This window comes from Chinchilla lanigera, unplaced genomic scaffold (assembly GCF_000276665.1).
Source record: "Chinchilla lanigera isolate Chin_1 unplaced genomic scaffold, ChiLan1.0 scaffold00003, whole genome shotgun sequence".
NCBI classification, from domain to species: Eukaryota; Metazoa; Chordata; class Mammalia; order Rodentia; family Chinchillidae; genus Chinchilla; species Chinchilla lanigera.
Window position 1 is genome coordinate 44,962,202 of NW_004955404.1, and position 13,124 is coordinate 44,975,325.

General features: G+C 34.5%; 1 protein-coding gene across 1 annotated transcript in view; it reads left to right on the top strand.

Annotated features, from left to right (window-relative positions):
* The window catches only part of Diaph3 (diaphanous-related formin 3), a 453,636-nt gene that overhangs the window by 308,894 nt on the left and 131,618 nt on the right, over positions 1–13,124 (top strand). The window contains 1 exon segment of the mRNA XM_005374208.2: positions 7,499–7,634. Within this exon segment, the coding sequence (XP_005374265.1) occupies positions 7,499–7,634 (136 nt within the window).

Below are 13,124 nucleotides of genomic sequence, written 5' to 3' on the forward strand. Positions count from 1 at the left end.
AAAAAAAAAAAAAAAAAAAAAGCGAAAACAGTATGAATGATACCAGGTTTCAGAACAAAATGATAGGTATTAACAGTGGTTCTTATATTACATATTTTTATCTTCACTGAAGTTGGTCAGATTACCAGATATAAGAATGTAAGATTGATCAAACCATCAAAGAGAATAAAAAACAAAAACAAAAAATTTATGAATGGTACAGAGTTTCATCAAACAAGATGATAGAAATTCAGCAATGGTTGTTATATTGCATATTGTTGTGTTCAAATTAGTTGTTCAGATTACCAGATATAACCATGCAAAACTGGTAAAAAAAAAAATAAAGCATTAACTGTTCCTTTTAATAAAACATGAGAGATCAGCAGTACAGTTATCTCAGCCATCCTTCTGTATACATATATATTTTTTTCTTCTTTCTTTTTCTCCTTTCCCTCATCCCAGTTTTTCTTCTTTTGAGCAATTTCTTTCCCTTTCTTAATATCTATTGTATGTTTTGGGTTCCACTTACTCTTTCATGTTCTTACACTAGGGAGACAATATGATGTTTATACATGTGGGTCTGATTTATTTCACTTACGAGTATGGTCTCTGTTTGCATCCATTTATCTATAAAAGCCTCGAGTTTATCTTTTTTTATAGCTGAATAATACTGCATTGTCTAAAAATACCACATCTTTTTCTATCTATTCCTCAACTGATGGGCGTTTGGATTGTTTCCAAGATCTATCTATGACAAATTGTGCTGCTATATATCGCTGTGGTATGATGTTTTTAATTCTTCTGGGAAAATACCCAGAAGGGGGGGAATAGCGGGGTTAAGTGGGACCTCTAATCCTACTTTTGTGAGGCACCTCCACACTGATTTCCACAGTGGTTGCACCAGTCTGCACTCCCACCAACAGTGGAGAAAGGTTCCTTTTTCCCCACACGCCCTGCAGCATTTGTTATGGGTTGATTTCTTGATGATAGCCATTCTTTCTGGGGTGAAATGGAGTCTCAGTGTTGTTTTAATTTGCATTTCTTGAATGACCAATGATGTTGAACATTTTTTTCATGTATTTACTTGCCATTAGTATTTATCTGAGAAGTGTGTATTTACCTCAGATACCCATTTTTGGATTAAGTCTTTGAGGTTTGGGGGCCTGATTTTTAAAAAAGAAATGTCTAATTTCAAGTGAGAGCAGTAGTTTGGGGAGAAAACACAGGAAACTAAATCTCTTTACTAGAATCGTCTCACAGCACATATCAGATTTGGAAGTTTTGAAAATATAATACATATAGATGTAAATGAAGTCCTTAGAAGTATAGTAGCTAGATTTGAAGCTGAGCACTAAATGATGCCTTCTACATTTAATTTACTTCTGTACCTTTCTTGCCACATTGGATGCATCCACTTAACTTGCTGTCAACTTAGTGAGCCCTTATACTCCAGTATCTGTGAATAGAATGAGTTTATATTCTCACAGGAACTATGAAAATTGACTCCCTGCTTATGCTTAATGCAGGTGTATAGAATTGAGATGAGCTACAAAGTTGCTGGACTTGAATTCACCAGGTACCCCAACTCACAGCAGTCCTCTGGTCTCAGCCTCCCAAGCACTAGGATGCCTCATGGAGTCTAAAAGAAACCTGCCTGTAGCATAAGCCATTGAACGGTTTGAAATAATAATGTAATATAAGGGAACTATTCAAGAAAAGAAAGAGGGAAATATGTTAATGAGAGTACGGTAGACTCACAGCCAGAGATTACTTCCTGATGGTGAAAGTTTAATTCCCCTGAACGAGGAAAAATTCACTGCTCCAAAGTGTATACTAACATGGCCCCCAAATGACAATGTGAAAGGGACTGAACTATAATATGGTTAAGTTTACAGATTTAGCATTATGTTTGGCATGTTCTTTAATTCATTTGTAAGTACAGCAGAAACTATTAAAGATGTGGGGAACTTTAATTTAATTAGCACACTTATTTTGGAACTAAACTCTAATTAAAGATTGTACATTTTTATCCAGCCCAAGTGGAACTGTTATCAAATTGATTATGTACATGAGGCCATGAAAGACATTTCAATAAATTTCTAAATGTCAGCTTCATTCATCAACCACAGTAACATGAAACTAGAAATAAAACTGAAGGGGACGAAATATTTAAAGCTGTATTTTGAAAAGTTTAAAAACACATAATTACCTGTCCCAAGAATGAAATTGTAAAAAAAAAATGGGACTGGACAATACTGGAAATAGTCCTCATCAGAATTTCTGGTGTGCAGCAGAAGTGGTGAAAGACATTTATACCCAAAGTGCTTTTTTTTAAAAAAAAAAAAAAGACTAAAATTAAGAAGGTAAACACCTGGGTTCAGAAATTTTTTTTAAAAGATGCTGTTTGACTTGAGGGAAATAGGTAAAAAATTAAAGAATGAATGATGGAGAAAAATAGTATAGAATTTTAAAAGCCAAAGTGAGTTAGATCAATTTGTGAAAAGATTAATCAGGAAAAAGATTTAATAAGAATGTAAAAGGAAACACAACTAAATATGCAGTAGATAGAAGAACATGCTATAAAAATTTGTAGCCCAGAATGAGGAAATTCTGATGAACTGGATAAGTTCATGGAAGAAAGTAACTTTCTAGAATTACTTTAAAAGAAATAAAAAGCTTGAGTAGTTCTACAACTAATTTTTAATGACTTCTTTTGAATCTTCTAAATTAAATGCTTGGCCCACAAAGTTTCATAGATGAGTTTTACTGAATTTTAATGAAATGATTCCATAGGATTGAAATGAAAAAAAAAATACTATGATCAAATGTTCAAAAAGATGAATTGCTCCTGTCCAATTTGCGTTTATCCTAAGAGGTGAAAATGGAGCTTAATATTATAACATTCATTGGTATCCAGACTATTTAGAGAATCACAAAACATTAAGATAGAGACAACCTAATTGGAAAGCAGGTAAAATTATATGAATTGCAAATGCAAATATTTTACGAACATGTGGGAAAATGTCTGAACTGATTAATAACATAGAAAATTAAAAGCATGATGGGATACCATATATGCAGGCAGAATGGAAAGAAATTAATGACAGTTTTGGTGAGTGTGTGGGATATAGGAGTGTGCACTGGCACAACCAATTTGGAAACAATTTACTACCACCTGGTAAGATTGAAGACATACCTCTTGTTATTCATCATCTCCACTCCTGTCTTAGTGAGGAGTGGCTGTCAAGCTATTTTGACCAAAGTCCACATTATAAAATGTTTTAGTGTGATCTAGCACTCTTATGTCTATGTATTTTTACAACAGAAAATACTTATTCTCCTTTTTGTGTTGCACTAAAAAGCTTTTTATTCTTATTCACTTGAGGAGTGGCTGTCAATTTCTAACTGATTTAAAAACCAAGTAATCAGAACTACCATTAAAGAGTACTTCATATGTACAATAGGAGACATTTATAGAAATGTTTCTATCTGCATTGCTCATCATAGCCAAAAATTATAAGCAACCTAATCCCACTGATGGAGTAAATAACACAGTTTAATATAGGCAGTGAAAATGAAGTACAATGTATACAAAAAAGATGGATCAGTCTTAAATATTGAGTGAAAAGAGCAAGTCAGGAGTTAAAAGATATGGAATTTTCCTGAAATTCAAGATATTTAAGATAACAATAGCCACAAGTTTTAGAACGTTACAAATTTTACAGACACATGTGCAAACATTTTTTTAAATTTAGTGCCTTTGGGCCATTTTGGTTTCTCTGAAAACAAAATGTTACAAAATCCTGTAGTATATTTTTAAATTGGTTGTAGCAAAGTTCTTATTACATCAGTTATGTAAAAAATTATAGGGAAATTATTGTCAACTCTTTGTTCTAGAATATACACACATATTCATTAGCATATCTGTATTATGTATAAATATATTTGTTTTCCTATACATTGTTATGTCGATATTTTATAACCCGCTGTTACCATAAAGAGTCTTTGAACCTTAGAAACACAGGTTATTTTTTTATTTTTTATTTTTTTTGGTTTTTCTCCGGTACCGGGAACCGAACTCACGACCTTGCGCTTGCCAGGCAGGCGCTTTTTGCCGCTGAGCTAAATCCCCAGCCCCTCACAGGTTATTGATTATGTCTTTTAAATGTGCGGTCAAAATGCAGTATAGTTTTGAAACTATCTGTGGTCCATGAAGTGCACTGTTAAGCAGGCAGATCTTTTGGAGGAGGACACACACTAGGCTGTATCTGGGAAAGACTCCTGAGAGAATAACTTTTGACAATATAGAGCTGAAAGTAGTAAGTGGTAGCACAGTGTATTTGCCAGTTGTCTGAATAAAAAAAACCTGGTATAAGATCATTTCTATAAAACTCAGTGTCTTATAGCCAACTATCCTTATATCTAGTTCACCCTTAACTTCCTTCCTGGCTTTGAATTTAGGACTGAAATAAATAAAAAGCAAATATATTTAAAATATTTTCTTTTATTCAGCTTTTCAGTTGAGAATATTTTTTCCTTAACATTTGACATCAAAGAAAATCTCAAATTACAACTGTTTGAACTGGGATATTAGTTACAAACTCAATGTCTATTTCTATGCTGTCTATGAGCATTTTTTCAGATAAATTCCTCTCCTAATAGTTAAAATGTCAGAATAAGATAAGTTTTAAATAAGGTAGACTTTTAAGTGAAAATCAATAGTACATATCCCCTAAAACAAAATAGCTTTAAGAACTACTTCAGACCTTATTTCTAAACATAAACATTATTTTTATAGATCTTGGAAAGTAATTTTGCATTTCCATTACTCAGTGGATTCTAAAAGGGTGTGGCAATTTTATCTGGTAATAAGTGGTCTATTAAATGTTCACACTGAAATGTATCCATTCATTAATGTGAAAAATTTACCCCAGAAAATTAATGACTCATAAATAATCTATGTGGTAGATTATTTATTCATTTCGAGTTCTTTTTATTCCTTTCTCACAAGCAAGACATAAATTTTGGTTTCAGAATATTTAGTTATTGTTTTGTCCATCACATTCCCCTCTTTACACTGACACTTACATATCTGTGTTTGAACTCATGTTTATGTTCTGCTCTTATGATGCCTTCTCCTACCTTCCTGGCTCAGACTGATTTTTATAGCAGCTCCTATCTCACAGCTGGCCCTTAACATATATGACCATAATATGAATCAACATGGTGGGAAAACCCTGAGTACAGATAGCTTTCAAGTTTTGCAGCTTAGCACCTTAATTACTGTTTCATTATGGTGAACATATCCTTAGGTGCTGGAATGGACACTGCAGAATATGGTTTGGGTTTCAAAATGATTGTTTTGAAAGTTTCAAACATTGCAGTGAGTGTTTCATAGCTTAACAAGTTAATAGAGTGAAGAACTATGAAGAGTTTCAGCATTTACCTCCTGACAAGCTAACAGGTTAGGCTGCCGTGCACAGTTTCATGGATGTTGGCTGAAGATACGAATCTGTGGGGTCAGAGACAAACAACAGTTTATTGTTTATAGCAATGCCACTAGCCAGAGTAAAAAGATCTTTTTAGGTTCCTGAGTCCTCATGCCCACAGGGCACTGTGAAGAGGGCCAGGTAACAATTTTGAAAAGACAAGTTTGCAGCCTAGGTGCTTGATTCGTGCTTGTATGCTGGATGTTTCGTCATATACTTTGCTAGTTGAAAATCTCCAAATGCTCTCCAGTACCCTTAAAACAAGATCCATTCTTCATGTCTTGTCCAAAAGATACTAAATCATCAGGCCTGAGCTTACCTACCTGACTCATACCTGTATACTACCCTTTCTATTTCTTTATGTTACCCCTTCCCTGTGTCTGGTTTGTTGTCCCCTGATCACCCCCTGCCTATCACCTTAGCATTTAAATTAAGATGGAATCAAATCATAGAATAAAGCCTTATCTGACCACCTAAAGTAAAGTAACCTCCTGGGCAGTCTGTCAGATCCGGTTCTGAAGATAATATGCCAAATTTTGTTTATCACCTCCCTCCCTCCTGATGCATCCCACATATTGGTCTGTCTCTCTTAAACACTACTATATTTTCTCTCAGTATATGTATTGAATGGATAGATAACTGTCTTAGTTACTTTTCTCTCCTTGCTGAGACAAAGTACCTGACACCCAGAATTAAGGAAGGAAAGGTTTATTTAGCTTACAGTTCATGGAGGTTTCAGTCTGTAATCAGCTCGCTCCAAGGCAGGGTGGCAGGGCACAGAGGTAATACTTCAAAGGTGGCACAAGACAGCAAAAGCAGCAAGAGCACAAAGGGCGGGGCAAGCCTCTTTACCCTCCTTATATTGTATATCAGCTGTGCTCCGATCCCAACATCAAGGTGCCCTCCTCTTGCACAGGCTTAGGAGAATACAAAGTAAGGACCCTGACTCCCTGCTGAGTCACACAGTTAAGCTTCTAAACTTCTCAAGTTGATACAATGAACAATATCCTAGAGCAGGAAGGGCATGTCCTTTTCACCCCAGGGTATGGAACTGCTGAGTCACTTAGTTGAACTTCTGGACTCCTCCAGTTGACACAATGTATCATCCATAACAATAACATAGGTTAATATTCCATCTCCTATATGCTTTATGTTCCTTCTTTTTTCCTTATACTTTCATTGTTTTGGCCTATCATATTACATTTTATTATGTGTTTTCCAATGAGGAATGTGGACTCCCTCTGGAGTAAAAAGAGAATACTAAAGTAAAGAAGAAATTAATGTGTCCTGCACAAAATAACCAGCCTCTTACTTAGTTACATGTTAACTACACATTTTTAATGCCATTGGTGATAAACTAATGTGATAACCTGTCTGGTTTTATTGGCACTTAAATAAAATACAACCCCTCAGTTGTAATATGATGTATCTGTATATCTGCTAATTCTGACTACTTCCACATGAGAGGCATTTCTTGATTTGTATAAGTTTAGAATTACTAAATTAATCACATGTCTATTGAGCTCTTTATTAACAGTTTATTATTGGGTTTGATCACCAGTCATAGGTGCTGGCTTTAAAATGCCAAATATACATTATCTTTATGACACTTTCTTCTATATGGAAAAATTGATGTTATTGACCAGAATGTAAACATAAGATTTCAGCTTTTGTCTATAATTTCTTTGACTATTTTACTTATATTCAGTTACTGAAATAACAGGAGGTATGGGAAACTCTAATGCAGTTATAAAATGCTCTACTCAGTATATGTTGGTAAGCAGATTTGATTTGTGAATTAAATGCTTTTTTCAGTTTCTGTCTCCCTTTACAATTTGGTTAATGTTTTAAATCTAACAGTGTGTTTATAGATATATAATATATTTACTAGGTTTTATATACTTCTCTTGGAAAAGACTTACTAAGATCAGAACTAACCATTTTCAGAAAGGTAGCTGACTGATAATTTTCCATGTCCTTCTGGAATCACTGGTTAACATTGATCATTTTTCAAAATTCATTTGTAATAGCAAGCAGTAAAGGAGAACATCAAAAAAAGAGAAGTAGAGGAAAAAGAAAAACGTGCCAGAATAGCTAAAGAATTAGCAGAAAAAGAAAGACTTGAACGCCAGCAAAAGAAGAAGCGATTACTAGAAATGAAGACTGGTGAGTGCTGTGGATTTTGCTGTTTGTGTTATGAATGCTTAAGATGTATACTGGTTACCTTATTATCACTTTAGTGCACGTGGTGAAAGAAGAAAGTATGATCACTTGTTCCTGTATTTAAATCAGAGAGCAGTTGTTCCATGGGCTTTTCTCCTTTTAGTTTCTTAACAAGTTCTGTCTTTGAGATAGCAGTGGTGGGGAGTTTGGTCCTCTGGTGCACTCATCTCATTCCACTATATCCCCATTTCTTTCAGGATTACTTTGATAACCAATCTGTTAATAATATACAGCAGTTCATAAATTAACAACCAGACGAAACTGACTCTGGGGAATTTGATAGAACATTTAATCTAGTTTCTTCAATGGAATATTCCATAGATACCACTAATATTCCATGGATACCACTAATTTAGATGCAAAAGAATTAAGTAAACCCCTGAAAATTGTCAACCCTTGAAAATTCTATCTCTTCTACCTCTAAGCCACTGAGGACTACACAAGGCTTTAATTAAAATCCTTCAGTTTTCCTGATAAGTCACCATACTTTAGCATTCAGAGCTGCAAATTGGCCTAAGGTTTTCCGTAGGGATAGACAAAGAAACCTAGTCTGCCTTCTGTATTTTCACGTTTTCAGGTATATTTAATATCTAATAAAACAAACCAGATACCTTAATGTATTACATTTCTTTGTTCTATGAAAAAAATCATTCTAGCACCATTTCTTGTTTATATTAGAAATTTGGCAAATGTTCTCAGAAATGTGCTAAACTGTTAATGAAAAAGGAGATTAGGAAGGTTTAGTATTGATTTTAAAAATACGCTTCTGGAGTAATTTTAAATGAATATATTGCTGTCGAATTTATGGAACACGCTGTTATTAGAACATTTGCGTATTTAGTATTAGCTGAGTCATCTAAATGAGTTACCAGATGGCAGAATGGTTCTGTTTGCAGGTTTTTGCTGGGGGCCTATCACACAAAGCCTTTCAACTTTTCTTTGTTTGGAAAATTGAATCTTGATGGTACATAAAAATTTTAGTGAACCTTCTAATTGAATCTTAATATTTTAATTCATTAAGTTTTATTTCTTTTGAAAATCCACTAATTAGGAGTAACTAAGTTTATTTTTCCAATTTTGTTCATGTTTGTGCTGCATTTATTCAGGGGGATGGTGCATGTACATATCGCATCATTATCCTTTAAACTTGCCCTTCATCCCTGCTCTCCTTCTCATCTGCAAAAGGCATCCCTCTCTGTTTCCTAGCATCTGTCTTTTATTTTGCTCTTTAAATTATTTAAACTTTGAGTTTTTCATATAAGAGAAACCATGTGATATTTCACCTTTTGTTTCTGATGTATTTCACTAAGCGTTATAGTTTCAGGGTGCATTCATTTTACTTCAAATGTCTCAAATGTGTCTTTCTTTATGGCTGAGTATGGCTCCATTATGTATACGTGACAGTTTCTTTATCCATTCATCTATGAATGAATGTATAGGCCATTTTCAAGGTTTAGCTGGTCTGAGTTATGCCAAGATAAACATGGGCATAGAAGTGTTCCTGTATTAAGATGTCTTCAACTCTATTGTGAAGATAACCAGAAGGGGAATAGATGGCCCAACTGAAATTTCTATTTTTAGTTTTTTGAGGTGTCTCTCTGCTGACTTCTGTAGTGGTTTTACTAGTTTACGTGAATCCATCAACAACATAAAGCCCCCTCTTCACTCCCTGCCTCACCAGCATTTGTTCTTTCAGATAATCACCATTCTTTCTGGAGTAAGATGGAATCAAAGTGTTGTTTTGATTTGCATTTTTCAAATGGCCAGATATGCAGAACATTTTTTCATGTACTCATTTGTATTTCTTTCTTAGAGAAGTCTACTCATTTCTCTTGTCTATTTTTTGATTAAGTCTTTTATTTGGGGATTTTAATATTTTTGCATTCTTTATATATTCTAAATATTAGTCCTCTGTCTGAGAAATAACAGGTCAATTTTCTTCCCTTCTGTAGGTTTTCTCTTCACTCTGTTGGTTTTTCTTTTTGTTGTGCAGAAGATTTTGAATTTTGTATACACCCATTGTTGGTACTGGTTAGAAAGTCTTTGCTTATTGTAAAAAAGGAAAGGTTTTATGGGTTTTTATCTTCCAGCAGGTTGTTTCTGTTTTAATATCTAGCTATTTGAGCCACTCTGATTTTATTTAGCACAGGGTGAGAAACACAAGTCTAGGTAGAATCTTCTGCCTGTGGACAGCCAGATTTCCCCGTACCATTTGTTAAAGAGGCTATTTTTTCTCCACTATATATTTTTTGGCATCTTTGGCAAATATCAGATGGCTGAATGTGCCTAAGGTTGTTTCCTTCTCACTGTGTAGGATTCTTTGAGTACTTTCTGCAGTGTGGGTAATGGTTGTGTATTTTTTTAGGATTTCTTTGTCATGGGAAGTCATTTCCATCAATTTTGAAGGCTTTTGCAGGATATAGAAATCTGAGCTGATAACTGTTTGCTTTTAGGTTTTCACAAACTTTGCTCTGAGGTCTCTTGGCCTTTAAGGTTTGGGTATAGAAATCTACTGTAATTCTGATAGGCTTACCTTTCTAAGTAACTTGCTGGTTTTCTCTAATAGTTTCTGGTATCTTCTTTTGTTGAATTTCTAAATTTGGACTATGATATGTTGCGAAGTTCTTCTTGGGGCATGGATATTTAGTATTCTATACACTCCTTGTACTTGAATATTGAATTCTTTCCCTAAATTTGGAGCATTTTCTTCTGTGATTTCAGGGAATAAATTTTTAAATCATTTAACTTGTCTTGCAGTTCTTTTATTCCTAAAATTTTCCTATTGATTTTGAGTCACCTAGCAGCTCTTAAATCTAGTTTGCATGTTGTATTGTCACTTGTAGGGTAACATTGAGCTTATGACCTGCTACATCTACCTTGGCTTCAATTTCTGATACTCTGTCCTCATCTTGTTCAAATCTACTGTAGTATCCATAGTTTCTATTGAATTTTTCCTATCTTATTTGTACTTGCTTTCCTTTCACAATTTCTAATTCTTTCACTAAACTAGCCATTCATATCTTTTATTGTCTTAGCTTATTGTTTCTTCAAGCTTTTCAAACATTTTATTAATAAAATTACCTGTTTAATAAAATCTACTTTGAGCTAAGTATTGTATGAATTTGTTTCCTTTAGAATTGGTCCAACCTTTTCACTACTTCGTTTTTGAGTTCTTTGCTTGTACTTTCCTCCACTTCAGTATCCTCAAGATTAGCTTTTAGGAGTTAGAGGTTTGGAGACATGTCTTCTTACCTTGCTTTGTCATATTTTTATTGTTTGCATTCTTCCGGATAAAGATTAGTTAGGTTAGAAATACTCCATCATTACTGTGAAAATGTCTTGGTTAGAATGTGTCTGTCATATGTTCTTTGAGTTTGGTTATGTTTTGGCATTTGCTCCCTCTTCAACCTACTCAGCATGATATTTGAGCGTCCTCTTAGTGTCCCACCTTCCTCTGGGGTTTGATATACAGCACCACACGGAGGAGAAAGTGAGCCACAGTAATGCCAATGACGCTAAGACAAGCTAGATATTGGCATTTAGTAAAAAATTGTTCATAGCAACAGTTATGCCACTGTGGGCAATAGCAAATAAATCAACAATAGTAATAGAGTCAAAGACAAAGAGAATATTGATATACTATGAGAACCAAAAAAAGTTACCACTATATCACCCATAACAATAGAAAAGTGGTCTGCAAGGATAGGATAATATTGACACACATACAAACCAAATATTGACATATAGTAAATATCTACTGAATGCAGCAACTATACCACCACTAGTAACAGAAAAGAATTCAGCAGTAAGAGCATAGAGTCAACAAAATATGTAAAAGTAAAGCCTGGTGATGATGATCATGGTGATGAGATGATGATGATGATGATGATATGATGATGATGATAGAGGGGTGGGAAAGGGAAAATAGAGTAAAATTTGAAAAACAAAAGGAAGATGAGGAGGAGAGAAAAGTGAGAGTGCTTCTCTGCCATACAGAAAGATAAATTTGAGTCATTTGTAGGAAAATGGACCCATCTTGAGACCATAATGTTAAGTGAAATAAATCAGACACACAGCTTAAGCATCTTCTATATGAGAAACCCAAAATAGAAACAAAGAATAAAATACATGACAGATGGAGGAAGTGGGGAGGTCTTTGTCCCATGGGAAGGGGATAAGACGTGAGGGAGCTGTAAGAGGGCGAGGGAAAGGCATGAAAAATGAAGAGGTGCTGTCCGTGTACGGACTCCACACAAGGAATGAAACCTCTGTGTAATGCCAACAACGTACGAATGAAAAATAAAAACTGATAAAAAAAACTGTACTAATAAAAGACAAAAACTGAAAAAACATCCAATTAAAGAATAAATGCAGGTTAACAGAATTAGTAGAAGTAACAAACAGTTGGGAAAAAGAAAAGAAAGCTAAGAATAAAGAACAAAAGAAAGGTTAAACAACCCTAAATTATTAAAGGAAGAAAAGAACAAGAAAAAGAGAAATGAGTCCAAAAAATGTCTTGTGTGTGTGGATGAGTGCTTTCTTTCAGGGCCTGCTGTATTGGAGCCTGCCAGATAGAGCAGAGGAATAGTGAGTCTCGGCTAGGTCCTATTTCATCCCTGTGCCACTTTGTTTGTAGGTAGATGCCCAGTCCTCCTCGTGGGCAGGATCAGTCAATGGTGTGGTGTCTGCCTTAGGGCTGTAGTCACTCCAGGAGCTCTAAGGGATTGGGCCCCTTTCTGCACCCCAGTTGATGCGGTCCCTTGCTGACAATGTATGATAAAAATGTGTTTTATGATTTTTCAATGTTATTTTATTAGTGTAGCCAACAAATTTAATACCTAGGACACTTTTTATTGTTTGGTTTTTTTGATACTAGGAGTGGAACTCAGGACCTTGCACTTGCCAGGCAGGTACTTATGCCACTGAGCTATATTATCCCCAGACCCTGTTTCTTTTATTCATCAACAGGGTTTTTTGTTTCCCTCTTTGCCTATGCTAGGATTATAGTGATAAATAAGAATAAATATGGTCTCTGCTGAATTGAAGATTAAAATGGTAATGAGTCAGTCAGGCAAGCAAATATATAAGACAATTGCAGATAATTTATATGCAGTATAACAACATAGGATAATGAGGTAGAGACTAGCAAGGTAGTGATAGGGACAAAGTTTGATATTAGCCAACAAAGAGGATATTAATATATAGCACACTTCCTTATTTAAAATATTGGTTAATAAAAATCCTCAGAAATTGACAGGATTTATAACCATTTTTCTAGACTAAATAGTCTCACGTATATATCCCATGCTGTCTGTGTTAGTACTTTTTAAACATCTTATTGTGAGAATCACTTAATAAATCTTTATATAAATTTTCTTCGCAGGTGTTACATATTAGTGCAGAATATATTACTCCTCAAATATTTGTGGAAAT